Raw genomic sequence first — 24,342 nt, 5'->3', positions numbered from 1 at the left:
ATTTATTTTAAATCTTCATCAGGTTACCTTCCATTCCTTCATTTATAAATCTAAATCTTCCATTCGTCTGCCCTAATACTGATTTTACGAGATCGTCCTATTTCTTGTAGCTGCTTAGTATTAGCCCCAGTTACTTGCACCATGTGATGTGCTCAGGATCTTCAGCACTGATCTTGTAAACGGATGTTATCGGTTCCTTCTATTTGTTGTGGAATTACCTTAGATTTATCCACTTTTAGAGAGACCTGTCATTCATTACACCAAGTGGAGTTTTTGTCCAAGGCTTTCCACACTTCCTTCCGATCTTCGAACGACTATACTTTCCTACACACAGCTACACCTATACTCCGCAAGCTTGTTACTGTGTGTGGTGGAGGATGTTTTGTGTACTACCCTCACTTTCAACCTTTACCGATCCAGGCTTGAATGATCGGAAGGAAGAACGATTGCCTCCGAGTGAAATCGAATCTCTCTATTTTTATCCTCATGCTAATTTCACGAGATGTATTGCATGAGGGAGCAATGTATTGGGTGACTCTTCTACGAACTTACACTCTCGGAGTTTCAATAGTAAATCATACCACGATACAAAATACCTCTCTTTCAGCGCCTGCCGCTGGAGTTGACAGAGCGTCCGTTTGACAAATGAAATCGAACCTTTCTCGTGCGAAACCCAGAATGACGAGCAATATTCAAGTATGGTCGAACTAATGCTTTGTACTACGTCCTTCGTTGAAGGACTGCATTTCCTGAGGCTTCTACAAGTGAATCTCACTCTGCCATCTGCCTTAGCCACGATTAATTATATGTGGTCATTCCACTTCAGATCGCTCCGTACGCATATTCCTAGATATTTTATGGAAGTAACTGCTTCCTGTGATTGTTCTGCAGTCGTGCCATCGTACAATAAAGGGTATTTCTGTCTATATATTCGCAACAAGTTACCTTCGCTTGAGTTGCGGATCAATTACCAGAACTTGCACCAAGCGTCAGTCCTCTGCAGTCTTCCTGCCTTTAGTTACAACTTGCTAGCGTTGCAACTTCTCTGTGCAGAATCAGCGGAAAGTCTCATGGAACTTCCTACGTTTTCTACTGGGGAGTTCATATATATTGTTAAAAGTAATGGTCCTATGAAACTGTCTTGGGGCAAGCCCGGAATAACTTTAACGTCTGAAGACTTCTGTCCGTTCAAAATGACCTTCTGTGTTCCATTTGTTACAAACTCTTCAGTGCAGTCAGATAATTGGTCTGATATTCCGTACGCTCGTATTTTGTTCAATAGGCGGCAGTGTGAAACTGTATCGAATGCCTTACGAAAGTCAAGGAAGACAACGTCTACTTAGGCGCCTGCATCTACTGCTTTCTGGATCTCGTGGTAGGGGTGGGAAAAACCAACTGGTTGAAACTGATACTGATACTTTAGTTCTGAAAACTACCATATTTTGGTGTATGTTTGGTCTCGGTTAGAAAAGGCTTTTTTCGTTCTTTGCTGATAACCAGCGTATAAATTTACCGTTGTTATTGTGTTAAAATTTTTATTTTAAAATAAAACATTAAAAAAACACTTGTAATGCTTATTCGTACAATTTCCACTGCTTTCAAATATTGGGTTATTGTAGAAACTGACAAAAGCGGTCACCTTTATATTAATAACAACGCCTACGGTAGAAACTAGCAGCAAACACGTGGCAAGAATCGGTACGGCGTTGTAGAGACAATTATGTACCTGGTGCGCCGTGGCGTAGTCTATTAGACGGTACGTCTGCACATGCAGTGTGTAAGACATACCCCCACCTGGACTATTCAATAGTTTCTCGCTGTCGTGCTCAGGTATCGTCTGGATTGTAGAATGGCACCATCCCTAATTTGGAAGTATTTTTTTACAAAGTGGGGTAGCAATGAAGGAAAATGCTCCATTTCCTTTAAAAGATAAAAAAAAGGTAGCAGGCACAAAGAACTTGCGACGTCCACAATGTTCCTTGGAAGAGAAGGTAAATTTGACTGATATAGGACTACCTATAATTTTACTGACGTGCTTTAAACTTGGGATAATAACTGGACGCTTAGTATTGTGACCGTCCAAGAGTGACGTTGCAGGAAAGTAATCAACTTCTTTCGCTATCGCTATCGTGGCGCCTTCTTCACCTTCGTAAGCTTCGCTGGAGACAATGAGACCGATTTCTGCCGTAGACGTAACCGCATATCAATTGTGAACTACCGCTCCTTCACCTCCATTAGAATTTTTCGGTCTTTGTTCGATATCTACGGCTATTAGCAATAAAAAAAACTTAGAAGTCGGTTATTTCGGAAACCGGTTATTTTGAACGGTTTTAACAGTCAGTTTGAACTGAAAACGAAAAGAACCAGTATAACCGGAAACCTGTTGTTTCAGCGATAGCCGCCGCCCGTACCTCGTGAACGATCAAAGCGAGCTAGGTTTCACAACAGCCTTCATCAGTGCAGTCTTGTATTGTTGCTGATCTCATGCTTTTCGACTTTCTGTTTTTATTATTTTCTGTAATAAACGTAGAAATCAAACAAAGACTGAAAATTTTTGACTCCGTCAGTTTCAAGATACATACAATCAGAACATTAAATTAAATATGCATATAAAAGAATACTTAGTGCGTCCACCGTTCGCTGCTTTTCTCAAAAAGTGGCTGACTGCTACAAACAACCAGTTTTCTCCTGATGATTCTAATGTTTTGAAACAGCATACCACTATTTCGACATTAGAATATTCAGTGAGAATAGGTGAAAACTGAGGTTCCAGAACTCAATTTTTCGTGTTGATTTGTACTTTTTAAGGGCTGCAAGCTTATACAGGCATGTTATGTAGGCACAGGCAGCAGCAGATCAGCCGGTTTCTATTTTTATTGTAAACTATGAATCACCCGCTGAGTTGTTCGTTTTTTTTTCCTTATAATACGTGACAAGTTAATCTTTTAAAGTAAATAGGTCATTGAATACCACGCTTCGTAAAATACTTGCAGACGTGGGCTGGTGCCCTTCTGTAATACAACAGATATCCGACGACGACAATGAGAAACTACCAAAGAGACCCGATGGGACAAGTCTTACACACTGCATGTACCATCCACTCGGCTACGTCACGTGGTAACAGGTACAGTACTTTCCCGGCAGTGTTGTACCGATTCTTATAGCAAGTGTTTCTTGCTCTTTTCAGTCGACATTGTCATTAAAATAGCACTGATCGCTTTTAGAATTTCTATAATAACGCAATATTTCAGAGCAATGCAAATTGTACGAATGAAATGTACTCGTCCTTTCAAAAAGATGTATTTAAAAACTGATATGATTCATATTTCAGTTTTTTTTTTTACTCGGCTATTAGGAAAAAATTAGGGACACCTGTTATAATGGAAGCCGGCCGGAGTGGCCGTGCGGTTCTCGGCGCTACAGACTGGAGCCGAGCGACCGCTCCGGTCGCAGGTTCGAATCCTGCCTCGGGCATGGATGTGTGTGATGTCCTTAGGTTTAATTAGTTCTAAGTTCTAGGCGACTGATGACCTCAGAAGTTAAGTCGCATAGTGCTCAGAGCCATTTGAACCATTTTGTTATAATCGAGACCGAACAAATACTGAAAAAAAACCGGATATTCGGAACGAAAATACCGGTATCGGTTTTAACCGGTTGGTTTGTCCCATCCATGCGTCATAGTGAAGCACGTTTGAACAGTTTGTAGTCAGACTGCTACTTGCTGTAGCGAGGATACAACGTAGATCCGCGACGAGACGTCACCTGCTGTCGCTTTGTCGTACTCATCCCGTAGGCTCGCCGCTGCGCTTGCCAAGACGGTTGCGTGCGAGCGCGCTGGCTGCCGCTAGCACCCCTGCCAAATAAAGCACACGCACGAATTACAACCGCCATGGAGGGTCAGTGCGATCAATAAATTTAATAAACCATAACCCGTAGTTGGGCCGAGGGGAGGGGGCGGAAGACGAGGCTCTGATGGTGAGGGGGGGGGGGGGGGGGGAAGAAGAGGGGGGGCAGAAACGAAGGGGTCGCGCCGCTATCGACCGGCCAGCCGCTACAATATTCGCGCGGTAATCTGCCGAACACCCACCCTCAGCTCAGATATTTGGGGACCTCGCCTTCTTTCGTTCCCTAAGAAAGAAATTAAACTTAAAAATCTTTTCTTTCGGTACGACGTTCAAAAAGTGTACACCGATGGCGATGAAAGAAATTACGTGGAGGGACGAAGGAAGAAGAATAAAAAAGCAAACTGTCGGAGAGGGGTCGGAGGGGAGGGCGCTGGGGAAATCTTTAGAATCGCCCCGCCTTATCGCAGGGTTGGCCCGTCGTCTTGACAACGGCACCAAATATTCTCCCCGTCTCGTGCCTCGCAAAACGTTCGCCGAGTGCGAAAAGGAGCGCACGCCGGTACGGCCGTGAGGGAGGGAGGAAGGGGTCGGTGGTAGGCGAGGCAGGAGGCCGAGGCGAGGAAGAGACGTACGCGCCGAGTGGGACCGCGCCGCTGCGTCGCGCTGCGCCGCGCACTACGGCCAGACGAGTCGCCGAGAACTGGGTTACGACGCGCGCCGCGGTTCCGCCCGCCGAATGTAGATGTCACTAGTGGCCGCTGGCGGTGGGACGCGGGCTGCGCGCACGCCGCTGCAGTAGCCGGCCGGCGATACCGCGAATGCTTAATGGTACCCGCTCCGCCGCCGCCACGCCCGCCGGCTTCCCGTAGCCCGCTGCTGCCCGAACGGTGCGCTCTCTCGCGACGGGGAGCCATCCCTGTGGCCGGCGCTCCGACGCCAGCGCCGAGAGGAGCCACGACGACGACGACGACGACGACGTCGACGACGCGCGGGCCGCTGCTGGCGCAGGTACTACTGCAAGCGCTCTGTCGTCGCCGGCGAGTCATCGGCAGTGAGCCTGGCCCGAGGCGGAGCGATGCTGCAGTGTGCCTTTCGTTTTGTGACAAATGACAGTTCCTCTAATCTGCCGGGCGGGCAACGATAGTAGAAACGGGGTCAGAAGCAACAAGTTTCCGCCGCTCAGGAACAAACTGCTTGCAGTCAACGCCCACTGACGGCGGCACAGTAGAGTTTCGCTGCGAACGAAGAACGCCGTGTTCCCCGTTTCGGATACCTCGAGAAGTTTTGCCTTTCGCAATCTGTTCTCGTAAGCGCAAATGCACATAAAACTGCACGTGAGAAATTCAGACAAACTGCTCCACTTGTGCAACACAGCGTGATATTCGTGTACCGCACTTTCGCGTTATTGGTGAGAGAGAACAATGAAAATGTTTGACATGTTTAGTATCTACGAGTTGAAAGTAGACTGTCTGACAAATAACACTTGATTGAATTCTGTTTTCCTCCACGCATTGTAATGGGTGACCAATACTTTCGGTTGGTTGTGTCTGCCAGATGAGGACAACGAGTATCGCAGTTTTGTAACTGGTGTTCCCGTAATAGGGCGGATGTTCCGCTTCCAAGTTTGGGTGCTTGCGTCTGCCACCTGGCGCTGACGGTTCAGCTGTTGTCCCGGAAGCAGCACGAGCAGCAACAACTAACAGCACCTCCCGCTCTTTGTCACTTTCGTCGTTCTACATTTTTGCGACAAATTATCGTACTTCCTTTATTCCACACTCACAAGTTCACCAGTAGTGGGACCAAAGAAAATCAGCGTCGCAGGGATGATATAAAGGTGCCGAACCACTCAGAGGAATTACGCAGGTAAGCGAGTAATATTGCCACCTCGCTTATAATTTTTTCTGTAAATTAAACTATTAGCGAAAATACCGGTATGCTCTTCCTGCAAATTACGATTGGCGAGAACGCGTGTAAGATCGGTAGATGGACACATCGGAGATCCCCATTCTCCCCCTCTCTTTCTCGTGAGAGAGAGAAAGAGAGAGAGAGAGAAGGAAAAAAAGAAAAAGCAAAAAAAAAAATAAAAACAGGTCTAGGCGTGGCGTTACGAAATGCAAGTGTGTGACGCCTGCTTGGGGAGAGAATATTGCAGAAAGAAGCACGGAGGGAAAAAAGGAAGAAAGGGGAACTTAAAAAGAAGAAAAACCTTCAGGGTCAGTTTGGATTGCCATTCGGTTCCGGGCTGTCCGCCTGGGAGGCAGTAGTAGGGGCAGGCAGGCGGGCAGTTAGTCCGCACCGTGCCGCCGACGCGAGCCGCTGCCGACCTGCCGTGCCTGTGTGGCTCTGCTTGGACACGCTCGTTTTTTCCGCTGCGTTTTGGTCGGACGGCTTCGGGCGCGCCCGCTCGCGCCGATCTATATCCCGAAAGGTCATAAGAGCCGCTGGACACCGCGGTAGGGCCTACAGTATTTTTGACAGCAGGTGGTGGCCGGCAAAGGCAGCACGCGAGGCAGAAAGACAGACGCTCTAGTGGGAAGGCTTTCTGGCGAGTTCTCCGAAGTGCCTAGCAGAAACACACGAAAACTACAGAAACACCGAAAAAAATTTTCCAGTGGCTGTGTCTTACGAAACTGTGTTCCTCGCCATTTATTATACTTCACTCGGCCATCGGGGAGAAATATCTGTACCATCGACATCGAGGAGAGAGAGAGAGAGAGAGAGAGAGAGAGAGCGAGAGGGGGGCGAGTTGTGTGTGCGATTTTACGAGCGAGCGCCGAGTACGGACTCGCGAGTTCGGGCTGTGGTGGGGAGCGCAAGCGCTGCGAAACTACTCCCTCCCCCTCTTCCTTTGCTGAACGAATCTCCCTCCCTCTCTCTTTCTCTCCCTCCATCTGTCGCGCTCGTCCCCTCCCTCCAGTCCTTCCCCCCCAACGTTCTGCTAAAGATCGCATCGAAGACGCGGCAATAGGCGGTGCAACGTGTTGCGTCATGAGAGACATGACGTCACAAGTAGGGTGAAGGCAAAAATGGCGGAGTGCTCCTATGCTCGCTGTGTTCAGGAGCGCCGAGCAATCAAAAAAGAGCTGCAAAGATGGACGAAGAATATGGTTTTCGTAGTAGGTGAGTGGCAAAAGTGTCATAGATTCCAGAGGAGGTGCATCTCCCTGTTACTCTGTGCTGTGTGTCTGCATAATAACCTTCGTATTTTCGACCTGTTGCCAAAAAATGCTTAAAACACAGTTCCGTATTTTGGCTAGGGTGACGACTGCAGTCTGCTGTCGGACAGTGTGATGTTTCGCATCGTAGCGCCGCACACGCCTGCATCGATGCACTACAACCGTGGCTCTTCGTGTGAGTGGAAGTGTTTTCTCTAGAACAACGCGCTTTTTTTTCTTTTTTGCAGATATTCGCTAATGTTTGCGTGTGCAACCGAATTAAACATCAGCTGAGATGGGGGGTTAAGGCCCGTGCGCAGAACAGCCGAGGCCTAGTTGTCATCGACTTAGTACGTAACTGAGCGTTTACCATGACCCACCGCAATAGTCGCGGAGTAAATAGTAGGTGAAAATGGAAAAGTAGGTAACGCCGAGCCGACAAGTGACCAACAGAAGACGTGAATGCATAGTGATGTGATGTTGCGCTCTTACAATTGTTTGCATAGAGCAGCTGTGCGACGTCAAAACACACGGTAAATGAAATAGCGTGCGAAACACTGCGCTCTACATCCACGAAATGCGCCGCGGTTGCAGGCGCCTCTCACAGGTAAGAAGTACAATCGAAAATGCATTTTCATTCGCCGGCAGAATGCTTCCGTGAGAAAACGCGTGTTTTCAAAATCGCGTGATATTATTTCTAATAGAAAGAGAACTCGTGTTTGCAATATTGTATGGCATCATTTGTGATAAAAGAGAAATGCGAGAACAAACTTCCGAGTCCGAACAGTAACTAAAGATAAATTTTTGTCGTAGGACTTTATCGAAATAATTGTAAAGGATAAATGAAATGCGGTCATTCGTGCTTTGTTGCCTTGAAGTGCGTCGTTTATTAACGCGGTATTCAGAGCAGTTTGAGATTCTGTTTACGATACTGGTTGGAAGAATGGAAAGTGATCACGACTACATCGGTTTCATTCCCGTAATTATAATACTGCGCTATGGAAATTTGTGCCATATTTTGTCGCTGGCTTGTATATTTCATACTGCTTGTCTGTTTCGAAGATTTGACAGTGCGACTAAGTTTGTGAATGTCCGTAGAGCGAAAGTCAACAATTTTTGACTACGTCCATGGCAACAATGTCGCTGTTCCTTGACACTTAGTGACACTGCCGACTGCAGTCTTTTAAAAATACTATAATTTGGCGAGCTATAGACAAAGAAGCTGAGAATTGCACAGCTCTTGCGGTGCAAATTAAATTGTGAAAGTACTGTGGAACGATTTCTAATAGTCAGTGGCGGACTTTTCAAAGGCACAGCTTTAATCGTTTTTTTTTTTTTTTATAACAGAATAATGTATAAAGACGAAAATAGTCGTATTGCGAGTGACCGAGGAGAAAGCTGCTTCCTGTCGCTATAATGTACTCCTAAGTATAATAAAAAAGCGTAGCAAAATAAACTGTGATATTGTGTGCACAGGTGAGATGGTTCAGAGTTACCAATAAAATTTTTAGACAGGTAACACACAACTACTTGTGACTGAAACTCTTCTTCGATGGGAATACATGACATATATATCCTACGTAATATAAATGTTAACGTGAAATTTCGTGAATTGCTAATGTTAGCTCTTGGATAAAGTTTTAGTTTTGCCAGACTACTTCCCGTTGTTTGTATGGTATGAAAAGGCGCATTGTGATTCTGAATAATAGTCTGTTTGCACCAAAAACGATAAGGATGTCAGAAATTTTTGTTTTGTATTAGTCACTTATTGGAGAACTAGCATCTACACTGATTCGATCATTTGAATGTGTGTCGGAAAAATGCTAAAGACTGCTAATGCATTCATTTCCATCACCAACTACTACACATAGACAGAAATGAAATCACATTAAATTTAATAGAAGGCTTTTATCTACGGCGTACATCATAGAAAAGAGAAATACATTATTTGAACCTAATATACTTTAAAGTTTTATGTAAGCAATTACAAACCAAATACCCACTTTCGTTACTACCTCCAGTCATACACATAATGAATTTTTCTTTTCGCTCAGTGACCACTGAAGTTTTTCCTTTTCTTGCCCAGGTTTGGAACGGGTAGCGGAGGAGTTAATGGGCAGAAGGAAATGGAAACATTATCAGGAGTCAGTTTTGAGAAGTAGACCGCAAGCAGACATAGAACCCAGCAGCAGTGATTGGCAAGTTGAAGACAAATGCTGCTTTTGCGACGGTGGGATGTTCCTAAGACCAGCAACAGTGAGTATTGACTGTCATCGTTCAAGCCATTGCATGACACAGATATATAAAATATTATAGAAAATGTCATGTCAACTGCTCAACCTATTTTGAAGGTTTGTCTTGCAGACAGATTTTTTCATTCTGTTGCCCACGTTTTTTTTTCTTTTTATATTGTTGGTAGCTGTTGTTTAGCGCTATAGGTCAGGGTGAATGTGCCATCCCACTCAAGGTTTTTTCTGTAACTTGTGGTACCTAACCAAAATTTAATTTAAAATACGTTTTATATAATTAGCCCTAATTATTGTAATTTTAGTAACAGGTTTCTTACATAAAATGGTTTTTTTATGAGTTTTGATCTGAAGTGTATGTACAAAAATAGGTTTTATTGCAAATTTCTAAAATTTTGTGTTTTCATCATTGAGAATAATAGATGAACCAATACTGGTGCAAATACTTAAGGTAGTGACAAGTGAATGTTAATAATATGTTCGTAGAGGATGAAGATACCTCTAGACAAAGGATACACTCACTACTTTCCAGGCATTTTGTGCATAGGTTGTGTATGTTAAAAATGATGTTTGTTGTATACTTTTTGGTTCTGTTCAAATGTCAGCTGGTTGGCAATGGGTGACAAATGTCACTAGAATAATGTTTATTCTTTAACAAAATACTTATCAATATTTTTATCAAACTAGGCTGTGTAAAATAAAAATTTCATCAAAACATAATGCTAATGTAGAAACCTGTGCTTTCCAATGACAGAGTCCACAGTCAGACAGCTGCAGTAGTTCCAACAGCCACAGCAGTTTTCACGAAACTCAGTCGACAGTAGCAGCAGACAATTCACCTCCCAGGCTGGCGATGACAACACTCGAACCGGTCACGTCGCTGGCCGCGTCACTGGCAGCTATCCCGACCTACAGCCCGGGACTCGCACAGGGCCAGGGCCAGGGGCACTCCGCAATGGCAACCACCCCTCCAGCAGGCCTCTCTCTCTACCCCGCAGTAGCACGCCATCGGACACCTGCGGGACTCTTCCCTCCGTGGTACCTGTCACCGACGGCACCTGCTCCGAACGTGCAGTCGGAAGGAAAGACTGAACCGGAAACTCCACCCGTCGTCGTATCCCTCCCTGCATCTACACCGCTGTCAGTACCGTCAGCTGCAGCGAGTGAGCAGCCTTTGGACTTGAGTGCCAAAGCCAAGGAAGAAGCATCTGCACCCAGCACCTCACCTGTGCCTCAGCCTTTGGGATTGGCAACTCTGAGTTTGGACAGCAAGCAGATATTCAAGTAAGTGCACTTTTCCGTATGTTAAAAATACTTCTACAGTTGTCTGACACTTTCATAACTCATTAATATCGTTATAATTCTGAAGTCTGTGGTCTTATCAGAATAGTGTATATTATGTAGTTCTGCATTCACCTTTCCACTGCACAGTCCATCAGAGGATGTGGGAACATTTGGTTGGATTTACAATAAAAGAGTAATAAATATGGTGGTCCATATCTGTTTTGCCATTCAGATTAGGTATAAAGCTTAGGACTAATATTGTACAGAACAAATTTAACAGCAACTTGTATGTTACTTGAATTCATTTCCATTCTTTACAGATTAAAAAAAATCAAGGTACCATAGTGTCAAAATCACAACAAAATTAGCAGTGTTCTGCATATGTTGTGAATGTCATGTTAAATCTGAGGAGAGAAGGAAGAGGAAGACATACTTCCAGGATAAATAACAATAGCTAGAAGGGTCCATAGGATGTTGAAATGTGGGAGTGGAGGTTACTTAATTTGCAGTTTTTAGAACTTTTGAATTTGTTTCTTCATAAGAATATACACAACGACGTAGATAGTTGTGAAATAACAGGTTTGCTGTCTGTGTTTGCATTTTTTGCTGCTTCATTTGCCTCATTTTAGCGAGAACAGTACATCAATCTGAAAAGAAGTTTCATCAGTTACTCCAAGGTATAGGAATTTAAGTTTGCATTTAGCTGTAAACTCTGTGCTACAGTAGTTTATGGAAGTGGCCAGAACTAAAGTAGTCACTGCTTATGAAACTATTTGAATTCCTGGAACAATGCAGATATAGATATTTACTGTCAGTTCTGTGCACCAAATTAATAGCTCATGCAAGGGTGCTAATACTGTGTTTAGTATTAACTAAATGAAGCAGTTTTTTAGCCCCGTGTTTGGGGTGTGACAGTGGAAATGTTCTGTGGCAACCTGAGCAACAGTAGTTTCATGATGACAGTGGTAGTGATGTAAATGAAGAAAATGATACTGTCACCAGTCTGGTTCTCTTAATGCTCAGAAAATGTCTGTAGAAGTAAACAGTAAATGATCTAAAATTGTAATAAGTGCCACAGCAACAGAAGCAATTAAGAAGAAAAATATGGGATAGTACATTTGTTCATGAACAGTAAACATTGTTGTTTGGCATGTTAAAAAAAGGAATCAAATATACAAACTAGAAAATACTTCCATATCAAGCCTGTAGGTATTTGTCTCCTGTCTTCAATCAATTTTTTATGCCATACAGTTTTATGTGACCAAGAGTTTTAATTGATCTCTCTTTCAGCTAAGTGAAACAAAATATAAAAAAAGAAAAAAAAAACATTGATATACTCTGCTGTTCCTCAACCACCTCAGTAAAATATGAACAGATATTTACAATTCTCCCTCCATTGTTAAGTTCTGGCAAGTAGTAAACATTTCCTAAAATATGATGTGATTGTCCATAATTTGATATGGACAAAATCAAGCATATTGCCCAACAACACTGCTATTTTCAGTTTCTTTTTCAATTATTGGTTCATTTTGTAAAAGTGAAATTTGTATTCCCTAGTATGTTCCTTCCCCATTAATTCTCCCAGCAGTGAAATAAAACTAATTCACTTACACTAACATATTTTATGGTTTTCATCACTATTAAACATTTTAGTTTTCCTCAAATTTTCAAACTTAAATTTTTATCTGCCCTCAGAAAATTTTTTCATTTACCCCATAACAACTCACTGTCTGATGTTGCTCACATACTGCATTTATATTATTTTCATTTGATTCTTAAAAATTTCTTTCCTCTTTGACATCAGTGAAGAAACCAACATTTGTATGAGTATTTTGTGGTTTTATCCGTTTCTTTGTTGTGCATTCTCAGAATTGGGTCATGTATTACTTTATTTTAAATCCCATAACTGCCAAAAACAAATGAATTAAATACATTTCCAGGCATCAGATAACATTTGTTCATAATCATTCTAATGCACAACACTGCAGTTTCTAAGCACATACCCCTTCGTCCAGGTGGAATTTTTTATGTAACTTATTGTGGCAGTGGCAGCATATAGGTGTACTGCTGTTAACAATTTCAGTTTAAAATCTGAAGTCACAGTCACAGGGAAAAACATATATGGAGTGCCTTCAAACACTGGTCAAATTGTTTGTGTTCTGTGTGCAAATCACTCAAAATATCTTAGGGCTGAAGAGTCTCTTCTGAGTACAACAGTACAAATATAGTAACGTATCCTTAATTAGTGATTTGTCACCATAAAGACACCATGTTTTACACATACCTAGACATTCTACTGAGCATCTGAAAAAAAAATGTGTATTAAGGAACTAATGACAATTGCTTTCTTTGGTAATATATGCAAAATGGCTACAAATGTTTTATGAGCAAAGTTATCACACAATGTTTCCTTTGTTCCACACACTGGCATACTAGAAGGACTGTACTTCCTTACATTCTTGACATTGTTTGTATCATTTGAATACCAGCTCTGTAATTTGTGAGTGGTACAATTACAGGTCTTGCTTTTCTGATTCGATGTCGTGATTAAGACTGTAAAATGTATGGCCAGTACTTCAGGAGGTGAAACTCTAAGTGCTGCATTGTATATATATACAAATGTAAAAAAAAAACTGTCCAAGAGCTAGGCTAGTTTATTGTACTTTTATTTCTCTTAAGACAGTACTTGCAATTTCTCATCCGGAAGGTAAGCAGGATCCCTCGCCAGCCATCCTATTTCCTCATCTTCTTCTTCTTTCATTGATTTCAGTCAACTGTTGGCACATAAAGTAAACTGCCTCTTTGTTCTGTCTTTTTCCTGATTTTAAATCTTCCCTATATTTTTTGATTCTTTCACTGTGTTCTTTTTTTTCTGTCCATGCAGTGATGTACTTTCTGACCTTTTCCTGAAAACTCCCAGACTTCCTAATCTTGTTTCAAAAGGTGACCTGTCTAGAATTTCAGCTTTTGTGTCATTCATTTCTGCTAATTATTTTTCTCACTTCCCAGAAAAAAACTATTGTTTTGTAATATTAGAGTTTTCAAGTGAATTTTCCTTTTGATACAATAAATATTGTAAAATTTCAGATATTGCATTAGATGCATGTATAAGTCATGAAGTTAAAAATGTAAATCATAATTATGAATAACTACAGAAATATGAAATTTCCTGATTATTTAAACCTTTCATAACAGCAAGTTCATGCAGTGTTTGGTTTCATGACTTCCTTTATTTCAAATTATAGCAACAATTGAAATTCCTGGATGGACAACATGCAAAATTTCAAATTATTGTGATTCAAATATCATAGAACCCTACTCATTATAAAATGAAGATGGCATTTTTCCATGTAGGCTGTATTTATGTTCTTCATTCCACAGTTAGTTCCAGGTTTTTAAGCCTTTATCAAGCTTTTAGCTAGGAAAATGTGCCATACATGGAAATGGCAGCATATTCACATGATGTGCTGTAGTTCATTTTGATTTACAATTCATCAACCCTCAATAACAAGCTAGAAAGCAAAAATTAAATGTGGAATGAAGAAGTAATCTAAATAAATATAGCCTAGATGGAAATATGCAGCATCCATTTACTAAATTTGTGGCTGTGGTGACTATTATGAAGAAGACTGTCATTTAGTCACCATTTTTATTAATAAACACTGTATGTGTTATTGCTTTGTGGAAAACAGAACTTTTGTTGTTGTCATCCTTGTGCATCTTCCTTATTTTCCGTATTCAGCAACTCATTTGGCTTTTACTTTCCATCTATGTATCGTGACCATTTTTATCAGAATTTCAAACATTTGACACTGTAAGGGGAAATACAATGAGTTTGTTCAGATTTGCAAGTACCGTGGAGGCTATTGATGTTTTTGTATTTTTCCTTCCATTACTAAACATAAGATTAATATAATTTTTATCAGTACTACTGTTCCTGTACTTGGCAATTGTTGTGACGTATGTACCATTCTCATTGTTGTCTCATAAATTTCCACCATTCTGTAAATTATACTGAGCATATATTTTGAGTAAAAATTTCCATGGCCCTCCATCATTTCTGATTCCATGGTCCTCTGTCATTTCTGACGCATGTACTTTTCTCCTAACCAGTACGAAAGTGTATATATTTACTTGCCTGTATCAGTATTGTTGACAGGTCCTCAGCTGACTGTTCATGGTGTAGCTATCAGCACTAAAGTGTATTCTTTACATGAGGCATCACAGTGCATTTATTGTGCATTTGTTAACAACAGTTGTATCAAAAAGCAAAGTCACTTTTGAAATCTCTAAAATTACAAGACAGAATGACTGGCAACTACTTACCTTCAAGAGTCAAAATTCAAATACTGGTGACAGATGCAACTAGTCCAAGTTGTCAGAAATATTATTTCTTTCCTGAGGATGGATCAAATAGTCCTGACAACAAGGATCAGTTTTTTCCCCTTCAAATATATCAGTCAGCAGCACTGGAATTATGCTTCCTGAAGACAAGTATGCCTGCTGGTCAGTCACTCTGCCCCATTACTATTATTATGATTTGATTTTCTTTATTTATTGCTACTTTTCATTTTTTGCATGGATATAAGGTAGTGCTGTAGTCAGTATGCAAGGAGAATGATATGATATAATATGTTTCAGATAGTATTTTTTCTGTCTTGATTTAGACATGTTTAATTTGTCCACAAAAACATTTGCACTTGTGCTAAAATAATTTAAATGTTATTCTTAGGATTCCCTTTTTTTCTTGAATAAAATAAATTTAAATACGTGGTTTTGTGTGGAAATGGAGAAGCTGTAGACCACCTTTAAATTTGGCCTACGCTTCTTGTTACAATACTGTTATTCTTTTGGGTTCATTTATTTACTAAGTAAACATATTTAACAAGACCATAAAAATTATTGGCATTTCAGTTTTTTTCTGTTATTACTTCTGTTACAATTTTATACAGCATTTCCAACTGGATTTTATCTATAACATCACTTCAAAACTTTTATTTCATTAAACTAATGTCTATATAAATAGTAAAAATATGTATTTCATGTATACTATGCATGCATGCATACTGTGTAGTATAGTTTTCTCTCTTGGGTGTGGATAGGAAAAATTAATAAATCATTCAATGTGCAAGGCTGAACACTTCATTTTGTTGTTGCTAAATTTTTTTCCTTTGGGAACCACATACAATTTTATAGTGTAGTAAGACAGAATGACTGACTATCACTTATCTTCAGGAGACAAAATTATTAGTACAAGAAAGTATCTTAACTTTTGGAACTAATAATTCCTTCCTCAGGGGCAAATGTGGGATAGGTTTGGAAAGAATGAAAAGAAAGGGTAGGTCACTCACATCCCAGTATAAGAGGGACCCACCTGTTGTGACGCTGAGGGCAGATGATGTTAGGAGACAGAAAATGAGTGCAATAATGTATAGTTAAAAACAATAAGTTTTTGAGAATTCACCACCACAAGAAACTGTTTAACTATTGGCACCATTAGTATAACTCATGTGTTTACTGCTGATCAGTGAGTTGCTATTATTTGTGGCTATTTAAATAGTGTTGCTGTTGAGAGATTGAGCAGTGCTGTTATAGTCTGTTTTCAAGCAGGATTGGCATAGTCTGTTTTATTGCGTTATTGACACTGAAGTCTCAGGATGCATATATCATGCTAGTTCCTAATTTAACACTATATACAGGGCTATGTTCTGTTGTGAATAACAGGTTTGTAGTAGGACTATACCTACTGCACTCATCATGCGAATATCCTCATGACTTATATATCTAGCAGTAAAAGAATATCATACAACTGACTCATAAGTTTTGATATTAAAATTATTGTTGTGGTTTAAATTCAGATCATAACTGATACATGTTATTGTTATTTTCAATACAGGGCGAAACCAAGAATGAGTGCAGTGGCAGGTCGAAGGACATACACAGAAGAAGAGCTTCAGGCTGCTCTGAGAGATATCCAGAGTGGAAAATTAGGAACTCGGCGTGCAGCTGTTATTTATGGTATACCACGCTCCACACTTCGGAACAAAGTGTACAAGTTGGCTATGGAGCGTGAACGTGACGCACACTTAGTGGTTCCTACAGTAGAGGAAAGAGACCTATCTGGCGCTGAGGATGAGAAGGAAGTTGAACGTGCTTTAAGTCGTCCTCTTCTTTCTGTTGACGATCTTCTGCGATTATCTGTGCTAGATGGGGATGCTCTTAGAGTTCTTCTGGAGGAAGTTTCTGCAGGACACAATCGTGAAGCAAGTGAGTCAGCATCTTCCCCAGTGTTTCCACAGTCTAGTGAACTTTGGCATGGTCTAGAACAGAGTGCATTGGGACCTTACATCTCCCAGCTTCTGATAGCTGGAAGTACTCAAGATCCTTGCCATGCTGAAAGTGGAGGTACACTCCCAAAATTTTCTTCCCCTCTTCTCCCTGAACTTGTCCGCCGGATGATGGCAGAGGAGCAGCAACAGCAGATAAAGAAGCTAGGTAGTGCCAATAATTTGGAAGCAAATACAAATGTAACATTGAATGGTGCTTCAGGTGATGAGATACAGAAGTTAGGTGATAGCGACAATAGTGCTGGGCCACCGAGAGTTCCATCTGCATCATCTCAAACAGACCCTGTGAAAGCTACAACAAAAGTTGGGGAAGCAGACGAATCATCTGACACAGATGCAACAGCTTCCACTTCTAGAGTTGCCACACCACCAAATGTGATACTGAGAATTCCGTCCTTTAAACCAACTACGAAAAATGGTGTGGCTACTCCAGGAAGTGGAAGTTTGCCTTCTAGTGAAATTCCATTCCAGACTGTTGGAGTTCCTGCATTTCCTGGCCAGGAATCTAGTCATGTATTGAACAGCAGCAGTAACAACAGTAATGAGTCTTGTTCACCACCAGCATCTAACCTTGTAGGAAAAGGGATTGGGGTCAGTTTACGTGATGTTATAGCCAAAAGCATTAGTCAGAAATTTCAACCGACTGATCTCCCAATCTCACAGAAGCTCTTATTATCAGCAGATGAGCAACCCCCATTTAAGAGAGGTCGTTTTACTCCTCCATTAAATACAAATATCACATCGTGCACTATAAAACACAATAACAATAACAACACTAATGTTGATGATAAAAACAAGACATCCTCTGCAGGTGGAAAAGCTTCATCAAATTCTACTGGCAAAGGAACCCGGCCAAAACGTGGAAAATACCGTAATTATGACCGTGATAGTTTGGTGGAAGCTGTTAGAGCAGTGCAGAGGGGTGAAATGAGTGTCCATAGGGCGGGATCATATTATGGTGTTCCACATTCAACATTAGAATACAAGGTGAAAGAGAGACATTTGATGAGGCCTCGGAAGAGGGAGCCCAAGCAACAACAGTCTGATGAAGTTAAAAGGAAAGATGAATCTGGAACTTCAATTCCAAGGAGCACAGCAACGACCTCATCAGCACTGGCAAATGATAAACTTAAAACTTTACCTAAACCTCCCAAGACTGCCTTTAATTCACCTGCTCCATTACCTGGTGCACCAAATGGTCTGAAAATACCACCCTTGTTTGATCCCAGTTTATCTCTTGCCGCATATGCTAATGTTACAACAGCCTTTCCATTTTGGCCTGGTCCATTTCATGCCTTACCGGTTCCAGATTTTGCCACTCCTGCTGGTAGCTTTCCTCCAAATCCTGAACATTTCTTTGCACCACAAATGATACACAGGCTACAAGATGAAACTAGGACTGCACCACGAACGAGCCCCTCTTCAGTAGTTCCTCCTCTTGGGAAGACTGCACGAGAGATGGCAGCATCTTTGTATGATGGAACAGGAGCTAATGGTAATTTTCTTGATGGTATAATTCGTTCAAGTCTTGAGATGGGTTTGCCATCATCCTCACCCAAAGAAGGCAGTACAGGGGTGGGAAATAGCGGAAAAATGTCTAACAAAGCACTCATTGACCAACTTTGTCGTAACAGTTGTGTCACTCCTCTGCCCAAAGCTCCGACACCTTTTAGTATGAAAGATTGCAGTACCAGTGTAAATAGCTCAGATGAAGAACCTGTAAAGCAAGAAAGTGTCATCCAGGACAAGCCCTTAGAATCTGCTTCTCCTGCAGAGCCTGTAGTTTGTCTATCAAATTCATCCAGTGGCCTGCCAGAACATGACTGTAGAATAGATAGTGAACATGTTTCTTCAGTTTCAGATGAAAAACATAGCAAGGACAGTGTTTTGCCACTGTCAGGGGTGCACTGTGTGACACCAACTGAAGATAGTTCTGAATTATTTACTAAAGATTCAAGTGAATTTCATAAAGAACATGTTCATAATCCAACTGATGAAAGTGCCTGTGATAGTAAAACTGTAAAAATACTTGGTGATATTGAAGCTGCCAAAGACTTACTCCCTAAAGAAGAAGGCAATGAGGATTCAGAACAAACTGAGGATACCAAATCAATGACGGTCAACTCATAGAGAGACTGATGCATTTCTTAGCTACTATTTCATAACATGTCAAAAATTTAATGTGAATGCAAGAGATTTTATTATGTATATTGTTAAGGTGTATCTTATTTTAATCACCTTGCTGTACTGATTTTGTAGGTGTTTAACACTAATGATACTGACTGTATTTCTTCTTTATTTTAGGAAAGCAAAAGAATTCAATTTTTAAATGTGAGGTATTTGCAAACTTAATATTATCTGCCTTGAGTGTGTCACTGGCATTTCATAACATTCTTTCTTCAACATAGTGATGTGCGACTACTTTTCCTGCTACTGTGAGGTCGACAATCCAAATGTTGCCAAAGCTAATGTGGAACACATGCCCTTATATTTATCAGATTTCATCAATTATTTGTCCTTCTTTTACAGTAGGTAGAGTTGGTAATCTGAATGTAACTTATTTAAAAATGTAGGTGTATAAATTTGTGGAGACTTTTTAAACATATATATATATATTTTAATATAACCAAAATGTTCTGGAGTTTTCCCAAGATATTTATCAGAGCAATTAAAATTCATTCCCATTTGTCCAAAGAATCTTCAAAGTCTCATGTAACTATTGTCAAATTCTTTATATTTTTCATTATTTACACTGAATGTTGGTTAGAAAAAAATTAATATGCTAGTGTTAGTAATGTCAGTGCATTCATACTTCCTTTTCTATCATTGTTTTATGTCACTCAGAATTATTTCATAATTCTATCATATTTGTTGTCATTTCGATTTTCACAATTCCAAGTGTCCCATTATTTTCATAACAGCAAATGTAAGATTACTGGTACAGTACAGACACGTGATGGTCAGTTCCCTTTTTAATATCTTTTTCCTCAAACAAATGAAATTATAGTCATAGTCTGGTGTGCTGGGTACTTAAAATATCACTTTCACTGTTGTAAATTCTGTGATGTGCTCTTGAGTCATTTGTTCCAACAATTTTTCTGTCATTGCGTGCATTGTCATTTTGCTTGTATCACTGTATGTAACCAGTGTGTCTTCTGTCTGTGCTTATACTGTTGATAACAGATGATCCTGGTATCTGTCTTATCCTTCAGACAGGTGCTTTGATGTTCAGAAATTTAAATATTTAGGAAAAATTTTTTAAAGATGTCTTGGGGCTCTCCAAGAATTTTACTTGTCTGTGATGAAGCCAAATTTTGAATGTATATTTTCTCTATCAATATCTTATATATATACTAGACTAGTTTATATATTGATAAAAGAAACTTGAATTTTGTTTGATAATTGAAGTGCAATTAGAGATGGTATGAACTTATACACATTGTACCATACATATATATTTACAATTTATACATGTTTGAGTATATGGCATTAAATTATAAAGTAAATGGAGGCAGAAATGATGAAACAAATGTGAGGGATGTAATCAGTGACAGTGTTAAGCAATTGGAATTCGACCACAGGTCATTTCTTGTATAACCATTCTGCATTAATCAGTGGGATATTTGTCACAGGAAAGTGGACAGTTGATAAGATTTTTTAAATACAGGGTGAAATCATAAGTACACCAGTCACATGTTTTGGATACATTAAGTAAACATGAACTTCATGTTGCATTTACTTCGGGAACTAGGTAAATGTATTTCATGTCCTTACATAAGTTTGAGCATATACATTGTTGTCATCCATCAGGATGACATAATTGTGTTCTTGCTTTGCTTCCAATTTTACTCTTTGCAGTTGGTGAGTGTCTGGCACAGTTACAGACAAACTTTTTCCAGTGTGTTTAATAGTCTGAGTTTTTCCATTTAGACAATATTTATATTTTCAGTGTGTAAATGTTAGAGTTGTCAATTCCTTTAATGCCTAGCACAGAGGAGCATGTTGGTGACAGGACGCCAAGCCCTTAGTCCAGATCTGTAACCACATTTTTGGGGAATGATTTTCAGTAGTCTTACATTCCATACAAAAAAAAAAATTACTTCGCAAGCTTTTATTGGAGAAGCAGAATGCGTACATTCCAGCCGAACATGTATCAGAAAATTTTCCCCTAAATTGAATGTGATGTGATCTCAAACCAGTAATGAAGAAAAAGTGCCGTGAAGATAAAAAAGAGACATTTAAATGAATTTTCATCAGCATGATGTTCTGTATGTTTCAAAGTAATAATATATCAGATGGAAGCTGAGCTTCCCATTAAGCTTTATTATAGTAAATGAATATTATAAATATGCTGATGAGCATTCTAGAGATGTTCCAGATGATTTTTTTAATATATGTGTGTATGTGTAAGGTGAATTTATTCTCGCTGTAATTTTGTGTGAATGATTAAAAGAGAAAGTGAAGTTGCAGCCTATAGTGCAATGCCAAGAACTGTTTAAGTTTGATTTTGTTATACACAAATATATATAAATATATATATATACATATAATTTTTCATGAATATGGTGTACAGAAATTTTTCTTTTTAACTTTTTGTGTTGCTATTGTGATATTTTTCCCAAAAATATATTTAGAATTTAAATGAATGACACAAAAAATGTTTGCGTGAAACATTAATATATTTTATTATCATAATATACACAAACAAAAGTTGTCAAAAATTATTATTTAAGAAGAAGAAATTATTTTTACCATTTTGTGTGATGTGCAGACGTAAATTTTTGTTTACTCACTGAAATTCTTTCTGTAACTTAAATAAAGTCAGAAAATTTTGGAACGCATTAAGTACAGTGGTAGGAGTTCAACAGCAGCTATGACATACCTGCGGTCTGCTGACGTATTTGTTTTAACTGAAGAAGAAAAGTAATCATTGTAGAAAAATTGTGTACGGCTGTGATATATAGAAATATATTTGTGGAATATTTTGGAATATTTTCCATATGTACATTCCAAGTACACTGAAATTGATACATGGTAGTTGTAATACTGGCAGTCTTCTCGAGAGAATGTTTCAGTGACACTCCCCCTCGCAGAAAGATTATGTGTATGAAAACACAAACAGAAAGCACTTCATTGTTAATGCCTCCCCTAGAATTCATGTTAGTTATTTTAAAATTGCATTGTCTTTGTTTTGTTTAACTCTGTACAAATTTTTACAAATGGTGCAAACACTATGTTGTTAAGTAAAGTTATCAATACGTGGAATCATGTATCTGTTCAACACTGAGGTTCAATAGGTATTTAATACATTTATGGCACTTTTAAGCAATCTGTTAACATGCTAAAGGTCTGCTCCCCACATACTCAGTGCTGCTACCTGCCTCTGTGAAGTTAGCATGCACCAGAATACTCTATATAAATTTAATGGTTATACATATGTAGTTTCTGTAAACTGTGACTGATTTTTATACATGCCTTTCCCTTACTTCCTGTGAGGATAAAATGCTTGTATTTCACTTATGTATCATACAGTAGACAGGTAATACCACAGGAAAGCAACTGTTCACTTTGTAGTTTTACTACCTGAGTTCACCATATTCAGCTGTATATATGTACATTCATATTGTCTGCATTTAACTAAGCATCCATTATTGTGTGCTGTATGTGTTTGTGACATTTTTCCTGTTATGGTAATGGACATACAATGTGTTGTCTTGAATGACAATGCTTACACATTTGTTGAATTTTGTACAGAGAATTACTGTAATATCCAGAACAGCAGCTCCAACAGTACCACAAATTTCCATATGATCATGTGTCATTTTACTACTGCTATTATTGTAATATTTTATTAGTATGTACACAGATATTACTACAGTTTACAGTAAGAGTATGTAAGCAATTAGCTGCTGTTGGGACTAGTTCTGTTTTAGTGTTAGATTTTAAGAACTGTTTGCTCTCATATGTTATTTACACACACACACACACACACACATACACACACACACACACACACACACACACACACACAAAATTATATTTTATTTCAACAGTTGTTTTGAACATTATTTACCAATCAGCAAGATTCAAAACCTGGTACCTAAGCAAATGTATCAATATTGCATTAAAATCAAGTCATACATGTACTGAGTGCAACATTACATTATGTACAAGAAACATTATTTTACGAAAAGTACAACAGCCACATATTTGCATCTTATGGTTTAAAAAATGTTTTTCAACTTCCTTCTGCTATTCTTTGGAGATGTTTTATGTAATTCATGTGCATTTAATTATAGTTATTTCACTTACATATGATTTGTTCAATGTGAACAAAATGAAATAAATGTTATCAGTGCACACATTTTGTTGCACATAAACTTTCAGTACAATTACCCATCTGATATTTTCTGATGCTGTGTAAATTAACTGTGTTGTTTGTATACTATTCCAATCTTTTGAGAAAAAGTGAGGCTTTACATTCTCATGAATACTCATAAACTGTCCTCTCACACTGAAATGGTGGATTAAAGCAATGATAAACAAGGGTTATTAGAACACAAGTTTTCACATAAAAGAAATATTTAAATCAAAATTCCACCTTACAGTTGTTCAGCAGAAAGAAAAGGAAAAGAAAAGTATGACTGCTACCTGTGGCTCTATTGCCTATACACGTGTGAAAGGTGTCATTAGCGGACAGTGGTTGCATCACATTCAAAATACAGTACTTGTTAGTTAATATGTGTAAGTATTATGTTCATTCATTGGCTAGTTGTATATTGTACAGAAAAAATCTAAATGATTTTTAATTCAAAATACATGTCATTCACTATCAGTAAATGTTACAGAGTTTCACTGAACACAGTAGTTGATGTTTTTTATGTTATGCTATTTTGGAAAAAGAAAACTTCACTCTCAAATGAACACAAACGATCACACCAAATTATTTATTCACTAAGTTTGTGCATACTAGCAGCAAGCCATCAGATTTAATGAAAAATTTTTAGTGCTGCTTAAATTTAGGATGTGATAACTACAGGAAACCTCTAGATGAAGAGAAGTGAAGTGTCAATGATCACAAATTGATTGTTGTAATTACACACTTATTAAAACACTACCTGTGTTGAATACTAGATACAGTGTAAAAGTGAAAGGCACCAACAGTGCTTATAATACAGTAGTGTGTGGAATGCAATACAAACAAAGCACTGTTGCTTGTCTGTGACAAAGAGCACTTGAAAACATACAGTAAATTTGAGTATACAAATATATTCCTTTATAAAAATATTCGTTAGAAAGCAAATTCCCTTTACTTTGCAATTTTAAATTAAGACCTCTGGTGAAAGCAAAAAGATGAAGAATTTGATGTAATTAACAGTCTACTGTAACATGATACATGAGCATTATACTGATGTAAAAATGTCTGTAAAGCAGTGTTTTGCAAATGAAAGTAAGATTGTGTGTA

General features: G+C 39.2%; 1 protein-coding gene across 3 annotated transcripts; it reads left to right on the top strand.

The window, feature by feature from the left end:
* Window positions 1-4,544: 4,544 nt before the first annotated feature.
* Window positions 4,545-22,918, top strand: LOC126177148 (mushroom body large-type Kenyon cell-specific protein 1). Of its 3 annotated transcripts, none has more exons than XM_049924424.1 (4): window positions 4,545-4,853; window positions 9,087-9,256; window positions 10,001-10,530; window positions 16,427-22,918. In XM_049924424.1, exons 2-4 carry the CDS (start codon window positions 9,113-9,115, stop codon window positions 19,005-19,007), a joined length of 3,255 nt encoding a protein of 1,084 aa, XP_049780381.1. In that variant the 5' UTR covers window positions 4,545-4,853; window positions 9,087-9,112; the 3' UTR covers window positions 19,008-22,918. The 3 variants fall into 3 exon arrangements, with proteins under 3 accessions (XP_049780381.1, XP_049780378.1, XP_049780379.1); XM_049924421.1 differs by lacking the exon at window positions 4,545-4,853 and adding an exon at window positions 6,803-6,965; XM_049924422.1 differs by lacking the exon at window positions 4,545-4,853 and adding an exon at window positions 7,008-7,196.
* The last annotated feature ends 1,424 nt before the right edge of the window (window positions 22,919-24,342 follow it).

This window comes from Schistocerca cancellata, chromosome 3 (assembly GCF_023864275.1).
Source record: "Schistocerca cancellata isolate TAMUIC-IGC-003103 chromosome 3, iqSchCanc2.1, whole genome shotgun sequence".
Classification (NCBI taxonomy): Eukaryota; Metazoa; Arthropoda; class Insecta; order Orthoptera; family Acrididae; genus Schistocerca; species Schistocerca cancellata.
The sequence above is the reverse complement of the archived record's forward strand: the minus strand, read 5'-3'. Positions and strand labels throughout refer to the sequence as shown.